Source organism: Manacus candei, unplaced genomic scaffold, assembly GCF_025592945.1.
Source record: "Manacus candei isolate 608988 ecotype Guabito, Panama unplaced genomic scaffold, ASM2559294v1 h1tg000057l, whole genome shotgun sequence".
Taxonomy (NCBI): Eukaryota; Metazoa; Chordata; class Aves; order Passeriformes; family Pipridae; genus Manacus; species Manacus candei.
In genome coordinates, this window is record NW_026138105.1 from 7,994,506 (window position 1) to 8,009,793 (window position 15,288).

At 49.4% G+C, this 15,288-nt stretch overlaps 1 protein-coding gene across 1 annotated transcript; it reads left to right on the top strand.

Moving 5' to 3' along the window:
* Positions 1-271: 271 nt before the first annotated feature.
* On the top strand, positions 272-15,075 carry RBM38 (RNA binding motif protein 38). The gene is made up of 4 exons (XM_051803445.1): positions 272-624; positions 1,300-1,423; positions 2,021-2,075; positions 13,648-15,075. Exons 1-4 carry the CDS (start codon positions 457-459, stop codon positions 13,946-13,948), a joined length of 648 nt encoding a protein of 215 aa, XP_051659405.1. The 5' UTR covers positions 272-456; the 3' UTR covers positions 13,949-15,075.
* Positions 15,076-15,288: the final 213 nt, after the last annotated feature.

The window sequence follows — 15,288 nt, forward strand, 5'->3', positions numbered from 1 at the left end:
GGGCAGCGGGGCGGCCGCCGGGGCACCCCCACGGTGCGCCCGGGGGTGCACAGGGCACCGCGGGGCCCGCGGGGGCCGCGGCCGCTCGGCGCGGGGCAGTGCCGGGGGGCAGCGGCGGGGCCGGGTGAGGGGCCGGGGACCGTGAGGGGCCGGGGCGCTCCCTGCGCGGCGGGGCCGGACTACGCGCCCCGAGCGCCCCTGCGCGGCGGGGGCGGGGCGGGGCGGCGCGGCCCTACAAAGGCGGCGGCGGCGGTGGGGCGGCCGCTACTCACCGGCACCGGCGGGGCGGGCTCGGGGCCGCGCTCCGGCTGCAGGCGCGGCCATGAGGCGGCTGTAGGAGGGCCCCCGGGACCCGCCGCCGCTGCGCTGCCTTCGGCCGCCGCGGGGGGCTCGGCGGGGCGCGGCTCCTGCTCTGGGGGGGTGGATGCCGGCCGGGGCCGGCCGCGCCCGGGCACCATGCACACCGTGCAGAAGGACACCACCTTCACCAAGATCTTCGTCGGGGGGCTGCCCTACCACACCACCGACTCCTCCCTCAGGAAGTACTTCGAGGTCTTCGGGGACATCGAGGAGGCGGTGGTGATCACCGACCGGCAGACGGGCAAATCCCGAGGATACGGCTTTGTAAGTGCCGCTCCCCGGCGGGCCGGGCGGGGCTGCCCCGCTGTGCCCCGTGCCCGGGGAAGGGGACTGGCAGCGGAGCCCCGCGCTGGGATCCCCCCCGTGCCGGCGCTGCGGAGCCGCCGCCCGTCCCGTCGCTGCTGCGGAGCGCCGGCTGCTCCCGGGGCCGCCGAGGTTGTGCCCGGTGCGGACGGGAACGGGGGCTCGGCCAGGACGAAGGCCGGGCTGGGGGCTCGGGAGGGAGCCCCTCGTGATGGCCGAGGCCGTGCCGTTCGTTTCAGCACCTCCTCCCCCCGTCCCTCTCCGTGTGTCCGTGCGGGGCTCAGCGCGGCGCTGGGATGCCCCCGGTTCCCGCATCCCGCCCGCAGCTCCGCTGAGCTCCTCTGCTCCGGGGCGTTTGGGGAGAGCTCCACCAGCTCCTTAAAAAAGGCACGGAGAGGAGGTGGAACGGCCGGGGAAAACAGCTGGCACCAGCCCAGCGGGGTACTGGGCGAGGGGGGAGCCCACTTTTCCATCGGGTCCCAGCAGCCCCTTCCCATCTTGCCATGCAAGCGAGGCTGCTCGGAGGGAGTTTAACTCCTGATTCAAAATAGAACAATAAATAAACTCCACTTAGTGCCTGTTGCTGGAGTGTTTACAAAGCACTGTTGCTACAAACAAGGCTGTGCTTGATTCCAGGTGACCATGGCAGACAGAGCTGCTGCAGAAAGAGCATGCAAAGACCCAAACCCCATCATTGACGGCAGGAAAGCGAATGTGAACCTGGCGTATTTGGGAGCAAAACCAAGGAGTATTCAAACTGGTGAGGCATCCAGGAGAGACCGTCTCTATTAGAATAACTTGTAAGACGAGGAAACAAGTTCCTCAGGCTGGATTCATCTGATCTGGTGCACACTTATCTGTCTCCCATAGTTCCGATTGTTGGCTGAGGACACAGCGTAGTCCAGTTACCTCCCTTCTGTATCTTCTTACTTGTACCTGTTACACACCGAAGTTCATAGAACTGAGTTAAAGCTATTTTCTTCCATGGCTGATCTGTTTGCCTGTTATTCTCTTCGTTAAATGGGAATTAACTCTAAGATCCATTTCATCATTCCACCCTTTGGTTTAATGAGCACGGTACCCAGTGTGTAAAATAAGGCTTTTTACCCCATTGTCTGTTCCATAACAGCGCGTTCACACTGGTCTTTCATCTGAATTCCCATCTGCTCCTCGTGCATATGACATACGCATGTTAAATTTAACTTGCTTCTAAATGGAGCTCTGAATTTGCTCACATGCATAGCAGATAAAATGCATATCCATGTGGTGTAATTATGCCTGCAAGTTACGAATTGAATGGTACAATGGGTGCCATTCATTAATATTTCTTTTTTTTCTGAACCTTTTTTTTTTTTAGGTTTTACCATAGGTGTGCAGCAGCTACATCCAGCCTTCATTCAGAGACCCTTTGGGTAAGTGGAAATGTTTCTTAACGGTCTGTTTGAAATCAAATTCACGAATCAACTTCCTCATTGTTTAAAATGTGTGAAAAAAGCCTTGGCCGTCAAGACTGGACAGTTTCAACAGCTGTTGTTAATGTTCGGAGTACTTTATTTCTGGTGGAGATTTCAGAAGTTTTGTGCATTTGTCAGCTTTAATGTAATTCCCAAAGATCCTTCTTTATCCTCAGCAAATCGTAGTCATAATAAACCCGGTGCATTGCTCTCTGCTTTGCCAACTGCAAGAATTCACAAGAATTCAAATAAATGGAAAATAGTTTCTCTATTATAGTACTTAAGGTGTCAAAACAATTAAGCAAATTCTGTTCTCATGTTTCTCAAATAAGATTTTCTGCTTCCTCTGTGCTGTTTCCCACGTAATAACGCTTAGGATACAGTTTTATCCTAGAAAACAAATTGCATTGGAAACAAAGTCTGTTACTTAATGAAAGTAACATTAGGTCAAAAATTGATTTTGGACAGATGTTATACAAGGCTTGAATAGTCTGCAAAAGTGGGCTTTTGTCTGCTGTTTTCAATAGCTTATACCATCCCTACTCGGTTAGAAAAGTCCTCTTTTTATACATCTAATAGGATCTGGCAGCTGCTCGGCAAAAGACAAGTGTGCTTCACGAGAACAATAGTGACTGTCATACTGCCTTCATTTAACTGTTTAATGATTGATGCAGCTCTTTTTTTACACCATTTCAGAAAGTGAATATTGATAGGGGGTTTTTATTATTATTTTCTAAGAGCATTAAGGAAGTAGGTGCATTTTTTAAAGCTTCTGAGCAGTGCTCTGTTGTGGGGTTTGTGTGCCTCTAATATAAATAGATGGGATTTTGGCCTTTGTCAACTGGGATACTTCATCCCTTCCCTGCTCTCCGCTCATTTTTTTTTTGGTGGGGGGGAGGTGTTTTGTTTTTTGTTTTTGTTTTTAAGAAAAAGAATCTAACAATAAAACAGAAACTTCCACTCCTCTGCCCTTATGGCTAAAGTTGCCGACTGCCTGGATAATCTCACTCCGATGAGTTTGTGGATATAAGAGGATGTGTTGCCACAATAGTGCACACCCAGCATACGTGTGTTGTGTGTGGTTCAAACATGCCGGTTTTCGTGAGCGGTTACAGCTCTGTTGGAAAGACTCGAAGAACATCTGTCATGAAATGAAGAGTCTCCTTTTTTTTTTTTTTTTTGGTGCAAGAACCACAGTAATCTGCATAGCCAAGATGCTGCTTTTTAGCAGCTCTCCTTGCATGGGAGGTAAAATAGCTTTTGTAGCCCCCAGCACAGGCAGCAGTGGTACCTTTGTGGATGTGAACTCGGAGGTTTTCCACATTGCACAGGGGTGCAGGAGAGAAGTTGACAATAAAAGCAGCCTGTGGTGAGTTCTGCCATGCATGCAAATAGAGCAGAGCAAAATGGTGAAGCCCATTAAGCTCCTGGTGTTGGCAGGAGCACCTTGCAGATTATGTGCCGTTCTGTGGGTGCTGTTCCTACCCCACAGCTGCAACTCTGGAAAACACAGGGTTTTTTTGAATAATTTGCTTTTGGTTTCACATACAGAGGAGTGTGGGATCGACTGATTACGTGCTCTTGGTGATCTAGACAGTTCCTGTTCCAGTTCTTAGGCATTGGTTTCATCATTAAACCAGCAGAGCTGCAGTTAGCACATACGGCACTATAAATTATTTATCAGTTGCCAAGAGACAGGAACCAGGAGAATGGAGGGTTGTAGGCAGGGGATTATATATCATTATTTGCAAGCATCAGTAAACAAGAATTTTGTTGTATTCGGTCACTGCTGCAGCAGAATCACTGGAAATGTGGGTTTGGCAAAATGTGGAGCCATTTACCTGAGCACCACAACTGGGGCTGCTCTGTGGCTTCTGTCAGGTGCTCAGTCAAGCAACAAAGATTGGCTGCCAGTTCCCTCTTTGTTTCATCAGTAGACCAACAGAATTAAGAGCCTGCCAGGCTCCACTCTAACATTCACTTGAACCCACAATTTCCTTGGCCCTCTGTGGAATGTGAGGATAGATGAGGAGTTTATCAGGGTCTGTCTTTGGAAGCTTCAAGGAATTGCTGTTGTCTGTTTGCTCTGCACTGTACAGAGTGGATCCTGACCTGTCTCAAATGCAGTGGCTCATCTGCTTTGCCCGTGGTGTGGGATGTTGCCTGGTTCTCCCTCCTGCACTTCCTGTCTCTGCAAAGTGTTTGTGCCCAGGGGTTGGCATATGGTTTCCAAAGGATGATTGTTAAGGGGCACGGGGTACTAGGTGTGTGAGCTGGACTTGGCAAGGCAGAAATGAATGAACAACCGTTAACTTCTGGGCAGTTAACTGAGAGCCAGGCAGCCAGTCACGTTCAACCATCAAACCACAAAATGCAAGTTTTGGTGAAACCTGAAATGAATGGAAACTATGAAAATTACCCAAACATCAGTGAGGATTATTTATAAACTGAAGGCTTCCCCCCCCAGCCCCAGGCACCCAAATGCAGCTGTAAATATTGCCTGGGCTATGCGGAACAGAAAGAGAAACCATGAGGAGCCTCTCTCATTCCTCCTGCTGTCCTGGCAGGGGAGGCACTCACATGGCAGACAGCACGGAGTCGGTAGTAAATCCTGTTTTGAGAAGGAGTTTTTGGCTTGTTGTAATCGGAGATCTTAACAGTAATGCAAGGCAAAGGATGCGTCTGTGTCAGGGTGACTTGGAGATCTGGCTCCTGAGTTTAGGGAAGCAGCATTAGGCCTGGGGCTCAGCCTGAGGCTTACAGACTGCTCTTTGCTTGGAGGCACCTGGCAGTGCCACAGCGTGTCCCTGCAGCTACCATGCTTAACGTGATCAGGTGATGTGGCAGAGCTGCTTGGTGCCCACCTCTTAGTCCCCTCCTCTGGGACTCTGGTGCTGGAGACAGGTTTGACTCTGTGCAGGGAACGGGGATTCCCTAGTTCTCTGCTTTGCAGCCATGCTTGCTGCTCTGGACACAGGCAGCATATGGCAGATGCATTCCTGTGGCTGTGCCTCAGCAATGGAGCTATCTGTGTGGGAGATCTACCAGTGACTGAGTAAGTGACTGAGCTCTTGGAAACATAAAGCTGTCTCTTGTAGCAGGATCCAGCTCTTTCCATATCAGCACATGGGATGTCATTACTCCAGAGACCCCATCCTTGTGTAATTGCTTGTTGTGGTGACCCCCTGCCTCTGGCCCACATTTGGTCTCAGGCAGCATCACAAAGAGTTAAATTGCTTTGAGTTTAAAATTTCATGCACTGATGCTGCTGAAGTTAGGAAGTGAAGAAAGTCCCTCTTTGTGTCAGCCCACCTTCCCTTGCAGCTGTTTATCCTTAAAATTTCTCTATTGGGTTAAAAATAAAAGGAAGCAAACTTTCATCTTTTCTGTGGTTATGCTTGTAAAGCAGCACACGCTGGCCATGCTCTGCTCAGCCTCTGTCAGCTGGCATCCCCCTGCTCCCACTTCCTACTGCTCACTTATCCAGAGCTGGGTAGCTGCAGGATCACATCCCAAACCCATCCCGCTCTGCTGGCCACAGGTGGCTCCTGGGGATGGAGCACCTGGCACCTGATGTTATCCTGTACAAGTAACATGAAAGCTTTGCGGGGATTTCCTAAAAGAATGTTCAAATCCAGTTTCCAAACAGCTTCAGCTGCTAGTGCTTGGGCATGGTGGCTGCTTTTCAGACCAAATGCTTGCCAGGAGGAAAGAGATCCTTTATTTATTTATTTAGTGGGTTTTAAGCATAGGCACATATTTATAAGCAGATCAGATGGCTATGTGAATCAGCTTGGATGTCTGCTTCAAGATGGCAAGTACTAGTGTCAAGCCCAAGGGCTTGGTGTACCGTTTGTTTTGGGTTTAGGTGCAGTTTGCTCATGTCCTGCTTGTAGAACAATACAAAAGGAAAGCTCGGTCTGATACACTGACCTTACACTTGGCTGTGTAAATGGTGTGCCAGGCTCAGGACAGTCATAGACCTGTTGCAAGGGACAGACTCTGGGTGAAGGCTCTGAGCCATTCCTGTGCAGTCAGAGCACAGGTGTGTGATGGAGAGGCTGAGCTGGCTCTAATTTTGTCTTTATGGCACACAGCTCAGGTTGTGCCATCTTCCCTGTGTGATTCCACTGCCTTCAGTGGATCTGCTTGTCACCCTCCCCAGCACAAGAGCAGCCTCCTTAGCAGCAGCGACCCGAGTCCTTTCCCCTTGGTGCAGGAGCTGGGGAGTGGCAGATCCAAAATTCTCCTCTGCTGCACTGGCTGGTGCCAGTAGTCCCAGCGTGGCAGATTGATGGACGCATCTGAATTTTCAGAGCAGTCCAGCTTGTACTCGAGCTCGTCTTTCCTCTGTGCAGCTGTTGGCATACTGGTCCCTAACTCGTAGTGTTAAGCACATGCCCAGTAATTCGAATGATGAATGCAGCCCTGGGCATCCTGCCTCCGAGCTGAGGGCACCAGCCAGGGAACCAGACAGTTGTTGTGCTGATAATTTGGTAGCAAGGACACCGGGTCACTTCTAAATATGACATACGTGAAGAACTTGTTCCCCACAGATGGGAGCAAGCTACATACCAGAGCTAAATATACTGTATGATCACAAAAGATGGAAAGTCATGGACCTCGGAGTTAAAACTGAGTCTCCTGTTTCTCAGTTTCCAAGTGCTGTAAACAGGATTGTGCTGTCCCCTGCAGTTTCCCTGTCTCCAGCTTTGAGCATTTCACCTCTCCCGTGTCAGAGCTGAGCTGCTGCTGGCTCTGCTCTGGCCAAAGCAGCAGAGGCTGGGAAAGCCATGCTGGATCCAGGCTCACACATCCCCCTGTGATTCCAGCTTGCAGGAAGGTGTGGAGGGAGACATATCACACGTCCTAGGCCAGCAAAGGCACAAACGGCAGCAGAGGTCACAAACTCTTAAAATGGAATTTCTTTCTTGACTGAGAAATTACTTAATTACTTGTTTTATCAGCGTAGGCCTTCTTTTATCAAAAATAGATATTTCATTGCTTCTTCCATAGCTGAAGCATTCTACTTCAAAATACTTCATCTCTCCAAGAAAGGGTTTTTGATAAATCAAATGTGTGGATGGTTTTAATTAAAGGTCAGTGGAAGGGATCATGTGTGTAAAGAAAGAAAGTCTGTTGAAAATGGAACCAATTGAAAGTAGTCACTGTAGTGTATATTATGCCAAAACTTGTCAGGTACTTCAGAAGACTTTAGAAATGTTTCTGCCATTGATTTTCTCTAAACTGCAGAAGAAAACTGGAGAGATCAGTTAAAGGCAGAATTGCTGGGGCTTCCTGGGTTAATCTTTCAGAGCCTCTGTTTTTCCCTAGAATCCCACCAGGTTCCTCACACCAATGCTGAAGGACTCAGGTTCCTGTCGTGCACTGGTGTGAAACAGTCTCTGTTTCTTCTGTTGGTTCATTTCTGGTTTGGCTGTGCTGATAACTCCAAAGGGGAGGGCTTTTTCCTTCTCTGGATAGCTGACTAGTTGCGGATAAACTTCCTTGTGGCTTTTTCCTTGGTGCCAGATGGCTCTTGTTTCAGGCAGATGTTATCTCCTGCTACCTGAGTGTTTTTCAGCCTGCTTCTCCAAAACTATTTTTGGTCTGGCCCAGCATGCCTTTGTTTGGGATTATGGCTCTTTTTTTTTCCTTTTTCCTTTGGGTGTGGGGGAAGCAAGATGCAGAGGATAAAGCTGAAAATTGTTGAGCCTGGCTATAACTCGTAGTGGAGCTCAACATGTTGATCTCAGACTCTTGGTTGAGCTGAGAAAAAGGATTAGATCTTTGTGAGGTGTACTTTCATCTTTGGTCTGCAGCCTCTTTTTTATTTCTTTCATTCCTTTTTCCCCACTGATTGCGGTCTAGGACGGTCTGTTGTGACATGTTATCCCTTTGTGATTCCACTGGTGTGGTGATGTCTGATCCCAGCAGGGAAGTAGGAAATACAGTCATGTACCTCTTTGCACAAGCTGCTGTGTAAATTTTCTCAAAGGGCCAGAGAAAGATGAGTAGAAGACAGACAGGCAAATTAGTTACAAGGTGAGCAGAAATTGTATTGATTGGTTTGCTATTCTGTGTTTGTGTCATATTGCAGCAGGTGAGGATAAATACCATGGAGCTTCAGAGTTCATCCTTGTCTGACTTTGAGCTGGCTGGGATAGCTGGCTGATGAGGCAGAACCCTTGACATTTCAGTGCATCAGCTTTACTAGGGACATTCCAGGATTTGGAGGTTTTTCAGTGGTTGAAGCCCAGCCTCTGTCAGTGAATGGTGAGGGAAGATGGAGTGGTCAGGACACAACAAATGTCCTGGTTTGCACCAAAGCATTGGTAGATAAACTCTGTGATCTCCTGCTGGAGCCAGAGTCCTTGTTGGCAGCCAGGGCCCCCCACCCTGGCCATGCTCCAGCCTGAGGCCCCTCCTCATCATGTCTGGATTGAGAACAGGACCTGAATTTCTCACATTTCTACAGCCTGTCATTGTGGCTGGGGCCCACGTGATACCTATTGCCAAGCCTGCCTCGGCTCCACGCAGGTTTACTTGAGGTGAGTGCTTTCTGGCTTGGGAGTGTCCTTGAGGAACGATTTCTTGGAGTGTGAATTACCTCAGGATGTGTGCCTGCATCACCAGCTCCGAGGTGGTGTCATGGCACTGCTAATACGAGTGTGGGGTGTGCTTCCAGGAGCAGCTTTTAAACTCATGAACCACTTCAAAGTATATCTTCTGATCTGTCATCCAGGCTGTGGTTGGAGGTGTAACATCATCGGGGTAGCTTTCACATTGCTGTTGTGGACAGCTGTGGCTGTGCAGTACCACCAGCACCGCCTGCCATCACGTGCTGTGGCAGTGTGGGTGTCCCTGTAGCAGCTAATGGGTCAACTCTAATGGAAATGGAGGCCAAATTCCTGGGGTCAAATGCCAGAATTTGTGCCTTCACTGGCAGACACAAAGGGCTCTGTTTCTTTTATTCTTCAAGGAATAAAAGGCTGGTCGTGGCGGTGGCATTTGTGTCCTGATCTCTGTGAGGTTGCCAAGAGCCCCATGCCCCTCCTTGTTTCCCAAGTGTTTTTGTGATGCTGTGTCCCTCCTGACAGAGGGCTGCAGCTGTCTCCCACCTCTCCAGAAGTGACAAAACCAGCTCCCAGCAGGGCTGGCAGGGATCAAGGGGGTCAGGAACTCCCACTTGTTGCTCTCCCAAACTCATGCAGCTTGCAGGAGCTGCTCATGGCTCATGCATAGGAAGTCCTGCACAATGGGAGAGAGCTGACAAAGTGCAGCTGAAGCACATTTTAGGTGTAAATGTGATATAAAATAATCAAATATATTAAGTGACTCTGAGATGAGAGCGGCTGACAAGGGCTCGTTCCTCTTCCTTGTCATTTGGGATGAGGTGTGGAGCACATGGCCATCTGACTTGTCACTTCTTCCTGGCTGCCTACCCCTGCAGAGCCACCCCTGCTCTGCAGCTCATCCTGGCAGCCCTGCAGCTGTGGTGGAGAGAACTGGGTGACAGCAGGTTTCAGAAAGCTGATTTTTTTTCAGCAGGCAGTGCCTCCCCAGAGCCAAGGGCGCTGGCACCGCAAACCTCACCTGATGCGTTTGGACATCTCCACCCAGGACTGCACCAAAACAGGCTCCTTTTGTTCTGTCCTCCATATTTTGCACAGCAAAAGCAGAATGGAGCCTGCGTCCCCTCTGCCAATGGCTCTGTGACCATCTCATTTGTTCTGTCTCACCCCTGGCTGCTGGGGTGGCATGGTGTGGTGCCACGGAGTTCGGAGCACGGGCTGGTGTGGCGACCACGACGGCCCTCCTGAGTCCCTCCTGAGTCCCTCCTGAGTCCCTCCTGTGCCTCTAGGCTTAGGTTTGACCGTGCTCGTTGTGTTGGGTGGCCTTTGCCCACGATTAATTGTCATGCCGTAAGCATCTCGTGCCTCTGCTCTTCACGGGATGACTTTGACGTGTGGTGGCCGTGGCTGATCACTTGGTTAACGTTTTATAATCACACCCTGTGTGTTTTTGATGAAGTTCTCTTCTGGCTGGCAGGGCCCATCGTGGGGGATGGAGGAAAACTGCAGGGAGGGAGGGAAAGGCATCTTAAAACACAGATGTGACTCATCCTGTAGAAATTCAGAGACAAGTTTGCTGATTTCTAGAAAGAGAACTCCAAAACAGCTTGCTGCTTTTTTTTAATTATTATTCCTGAAAGATCATCTTCAGAAATAATGGAAGGGGGGGAAGATATTTTAAGGTTTTCTGTGGATGCTAAATGTAGCCAGTAGAGAACTTCATTGTATTGCACTGGTTTGTTTTGTTTGTAGCTGCAAGTCATCAAAGTGACCTTACCTTGGGTTGTGTGTTTTGTTTTGATCGATGAGTTGCCATCTGTCCACCTAATTCAGAAATCAAAACTGCATAATATCTTGATTGAAGTTTCTAGCTAAATTATTAAAATCCCACAGACCAAAAGAACCTTCCCTTTTACATTTACATTCCCTTTAGAAGCAGATTCTGGAGCTGCTGAGTGTGATTTTCTAGTGCAGTAAGCTATTGTGTGTGATGTGTGCTTGTGTATGCATTGGACTGGGATGTATTTCTGGAAACAGGGTACAGGAGTACTTACTGTCTTCCAAACTAATGGTGCTTTTCATTCCAAGTAGCATTGGAGAGCTGGAATTTTTCCTTGCTGAGGGGGAAAAAGCAGTGCAGGATGTTGTGGATTTGCTGTCTGTGAGCCCATTGTGGAGCTCCATGCAGGAAAGCAAAGCCAACATGCAGAGTTTCTCAAGGATGAGCTGGGAATGTCCACTCAGCCACATCCCCCACATGGGCTGTGCCAGCTCTGAAGAGCAGTTGGGTGGCAGCAAGGGACATCAAGGGGTTACCTGTGGAGCTGCTCAAACAGGACGATGCTCAGGCTGGATCGCTCCATGTCTCTCGGACTGTCCTCCCAGTTATTTGGCAGGGGCAGGCTGAATGCCTCTGAGGGGGAAAAGTGCAGACCCCTCTGCTCCTGCTGGTGGGTGGGTTTTAATGAGTCCTGAGGATTGTGTATTTTTTTTTTTTGTTACATTTGTGAAGTGGTTTTAACTTTATGGAGCCCTGGAGTACCAGGAAGCCTGGTAGTGGGACATGATGTGCAGGGAGAGGCAACAGGCAGCCAGAGGATCCATCACCAGTCTGGGATGCAGGTTGTTGTCTGAGCTGCTGATCTGCAGGGGGATAGAGCGGGAGAGCAGCATTGCACCTCTGCCTTATTTAAAACAAAATGAAAGAGAACAATTCCCCAGAGATGAGGCAGGAGGAACCTCTGGGTAGGACTAACCCTGCTCCTCAGAAGAGGTGGCTGCTGCTGCCTCATGTGAGTGTGTGACATTAAGTGCCCTTGGGCTGAACTGGTGCATAAGCTCCAGCTCTGACTCAACTGTGCCAGCCTCAGTTTAGATCAGAGCTGAACAAAAACGGATTCAATGAATTTCTGCTGCCTCATCTCATTCTTGTTACCCAGAGGGTGATACTGGGTATGGTGCCTTCGTGGACTGAAGGGCTGTGAGGTCCCTCTCTCTCTGCCAGGGATGGCTCTGGCCTTGGGAGATGGTCTTGCACTTAATGAGACAAAGGTTGAGGTGCTTCTTGCCATTCTCCATCCTCCCTGGTGCCCTTGTCTAATCGAAGGACCCTGATTTCAGGGGCAGTGTTGCTGTGTGGGGAGAGAACAGTTATTCTCTTGTTATGCAAATGGACTCAAGAAAAAACAAACTGCATATGGCAGTGGGAAAATGAGAGAAAACTTGGTTCAGATGAGCACTTGTTTGTGAGAAGCCTTTCTCCTGCCTGAGGAGCAGGTTAAACCATCAGGTGCTGGTTGTAAAGCAAATGGGAACAGCCCTGCAAGTGCTGGATAGAAGTGACTAGCCCCAGGTGGATCCCAGCACGTTTTAGGTGGTGGCCAAGACTTAGGATGCTTGGGTGGAATGAAGGTGGTCATGTACAGCCCTGTGCCTTGTGAAGAGCCCGTGGGAGGCTTTTAAAAGTGGTTATGTTTGAAAATGTGCTGTCACACACATCCACACAAAAATCCCCAAAATATTTGAATCTGCATAAGCTCTCTGCAGAGTTTTGCTTGGGGTTTTTTTTTGTTTACCAGAACGAGTTGGGTTTGGGAGCAGAGTGGCACAAGCTCTCCAGAGGATGGCTTTGGTTTGTGCTGTGGCCTTACGTGGCTCAGCAAGCAGTGGCCAAAGCGACCTTCTCCACAGGGTGCCCTTTTTGGTGCTTGTGGCTCTGATCTCCCACAGTGGGCCTGTGCCAATAGCTGGTGACAGTCCTCACCCCCCCTTTCTTAAACAAGCCCCAGATGTGTCCCTCTACACACAGCAGAGCTCTGCTGCAGTGGGCTATGTGGGCAGGGGCTGCTCACACTGTAGTCCACGTGCAATTCCCCATTTTTGTCTGGCCCATGGCAGTTTGTGTGGATGGACCTAAACCTTCAGGTTTGTGCAGTTTTTGCTCTTGTTTGAGGCCTGACTTGATGTGAGCCCTTTGGAAAAAACATCCCTTTAATTTTGCTGGTTTTTTTTTTTTTTTTCCTCCTCATTAGCAGTTTCTAGTACATTAGTGGGCACTCCTGCATTAATCATCTCCAGGATCTTTCTGCCTATGGACTTTAATTGACTGTGGTGTTCTTAAGTTCCTCTCAGCAGCAGCATGGCTGCCTCAGGGCAGGGGCAAAGTGGCTGGGAGAAGCAGTGCTTTAGGACCTGCATGGAAAGGGCAGCAGAGATGTGTCAGCTCATGGGCACAGGAGTGTCACTGCTGGGCCAGGGGCTGCTGGAACGGACACTCCTGGGGAGTGTTGCTGAGGGGAAGAAAACCAGCATTAATATCTCATGTTTTACAACAAACACCCTGTAGCATTGCCCTAAACATCCAGTGTTATGGAAACATGGACCTAAATGTGTGGTAACTGATAACAGCTCCCAAGCTGGAGGGCCTGGGGCTGTGCCAGGGGACGGTGGTCATCCCTGGTGGGCAAGTGGAGAGCAGTGGGGTGTCCCTGGTGCTGGGAGGTGTCCCACAGGGGCTGTGGGTCCTCACAACCCTACACCCAGGTTGGGGTGGTGGGACCTGGAGGATATGGGAGGCAGCAAGGCTGGCAGGGACAGGCAAGGGTGTGTGAGTGCCAGGTAGATCCAGCAAGCCAGTTGAGCAGGGGCTGTGTCATGGTCATCCAGGAAGGTTATTTTGGGATCCAGCAACCTGGATAATGGGAGATACAAGCCGTGGGGACCAGGGTGTGTGTATTTGTTGCAGTCCATGCTTCACATTGCACTACTTCCACCCTTGGGGTCTAGGAGTGTTTTGCTTTTCATCCCCCGCCCCGAGCAGCACCCCTCGCTCGAGGGCAGCACTGCTGGGCAGCACCGTTTGTGTGGCTGATACACGTGAATTTGGGGGGGAGGAGGGGACGTGCAGGCTGGAGGGAGCCCAGCCCCTCGCTGACTCTGTCCCTTTGCCTCCACAGACTCACGCCTCACTATGTTTACCCCCAAGCTATCATCCAGCCCAGCGTGGTGATCCCTACCCCTGTGCAGTCCATCACGTCTCCCTACATCGACTACACCGCCGCCAGCCAAGCCTATTCCCAGTACACCACAGCTGCCTACGACCAGTACCCCTACGCTGCCTCCCCCGCTGCCGGGTTTGTGGGATATGGCTACACGGGCACAGTGCAGCCCCCCATCACCGCCAGCAACCCCGCAGCACCCGCCACGGCCTTCGTGCAGTACCAGCCCCAGCAGCTGCAGCCTGACCGCATGCAGTGAGGGCCCTGCCTGGGACAATCGTACCGTGGAAGGATATGACTAGGACAACAAAAGCAACAACAACAACAAAAAAAAAACCAATAAAAGAAACAAAACCGACAAAAAAAAAAATCACCCCGTCCCTTTATCTCCCATATGTAGGTGCATATCGATACCTAAGCTATTTATAGTGTTGAGGGCGAACCCAAACCCTTGCAGTCTGACTGTGCTTATGAAAATGGACTTCTGGTAAGTTTTTTTTCTTTTTTTTTTTTTTTTTCCTTCAATCTGGACAGATACTGTCTTGAAGATGTTCTAAAAGTGACTGAAATGTTTCACAGGAAAACTACAGATTCTTGCACACATCGCGGTCTGCTTCCATCACCTGTGGTCTTCTTTCCACCCTCCCCTTCCCCGTCAGCCCTTCCTTCCTCATCAAACCTGCAATCCTCTTATTTTACTGGTGAGGTACAGAGGTACTTGGAGAACATGGAGAAAAAGCAATCTTATTTTTTGGTTGTACAAAAACTTTGTAATACTCAGAGATGCCTTACAGAAAAAAAAAAGCAAAAGAAAAACTATTTTTTAATATTTATTGCGATTTTATTCGCATGAGCTGTGAATTGCAGACAGAAGAATAGTAGTAAGTATCTGCCTTGTTTAATTCTCATTTTACTAAATTATTGTATGTAGGTAAAAGTTCTTAAGTAATTGCTGAATCACTTCAACATGCAAAAGGGAATATTGGCTTGAAGGAGAGCAGAATATTCCTTTAGTCAACGCACTGTACTATTTTCTTATCGTAATTGTTACTCTTAAGATTATCTCAAATTTAGGTATATTTTTAAATGCAAAAAACCAACCAAGAATACTGAACATTTTGTCTACTTTGGTAGATCTTTTGTTACAATGCTGCAACCTATGGAGACATTTACAGTATTTATGTAAAAGAGATTTGGGGCTGTTGGCCAGCGAGTTTTAGAAGAGTGGAGCAAATGAGGAAAAAGGTGTTATGTCACTGAACAAATGGGTAAATGTAACCTTTTTATGCCTGTAATCCAACAGCCAAATAAAGGAAGAGAACAGGCGATGTAAGTTAAGTGCATTTCTACAAAGACAGCAATAAACTATTTTAACTTTTAAAATTACTCAGTGCTCTATGATACCATGTTTGCTTGGCTGAAGTGCATTAGGGAGTACTTCCCAACTGACCTGATCTGGCTACACTGGGCCTTCACCATGAGTGTGCTGGAGTAGGCCAGGAGTGTGTGTCCTGGGGCAAGAGCCCCTGCTGGCATCCTGACAGGCACTGCTGGGTGCCACTGTCCCTGCAGTGTGTCCCATGTGCCCTTACTTGCTCT

Bases quoted from the DNA above. Each gene is read 5' to 3' on its own strand.
- RBM38 (XM_051803445.1), top strand. From the start codon at position 457: ATGCACACCGTGCAGAAGGACACCACCTTCACCAAGATCTTCGTCGGG. The intron at 1,424-2,020 runs GTGAGGCATCCA...TTTTTTTTTTAG, and splicing joins ACCAAGGAGTATTCAAACTG to GTTTTACCATAGGTGTGCAG. The intron at 2,076-13,647 runs GTAAGTGGAAAT...TTGCCTCCACAG, and splicing joins TTCATTCAGAGACCCTTTGG to ACTCACGCCTCACTATGTTT.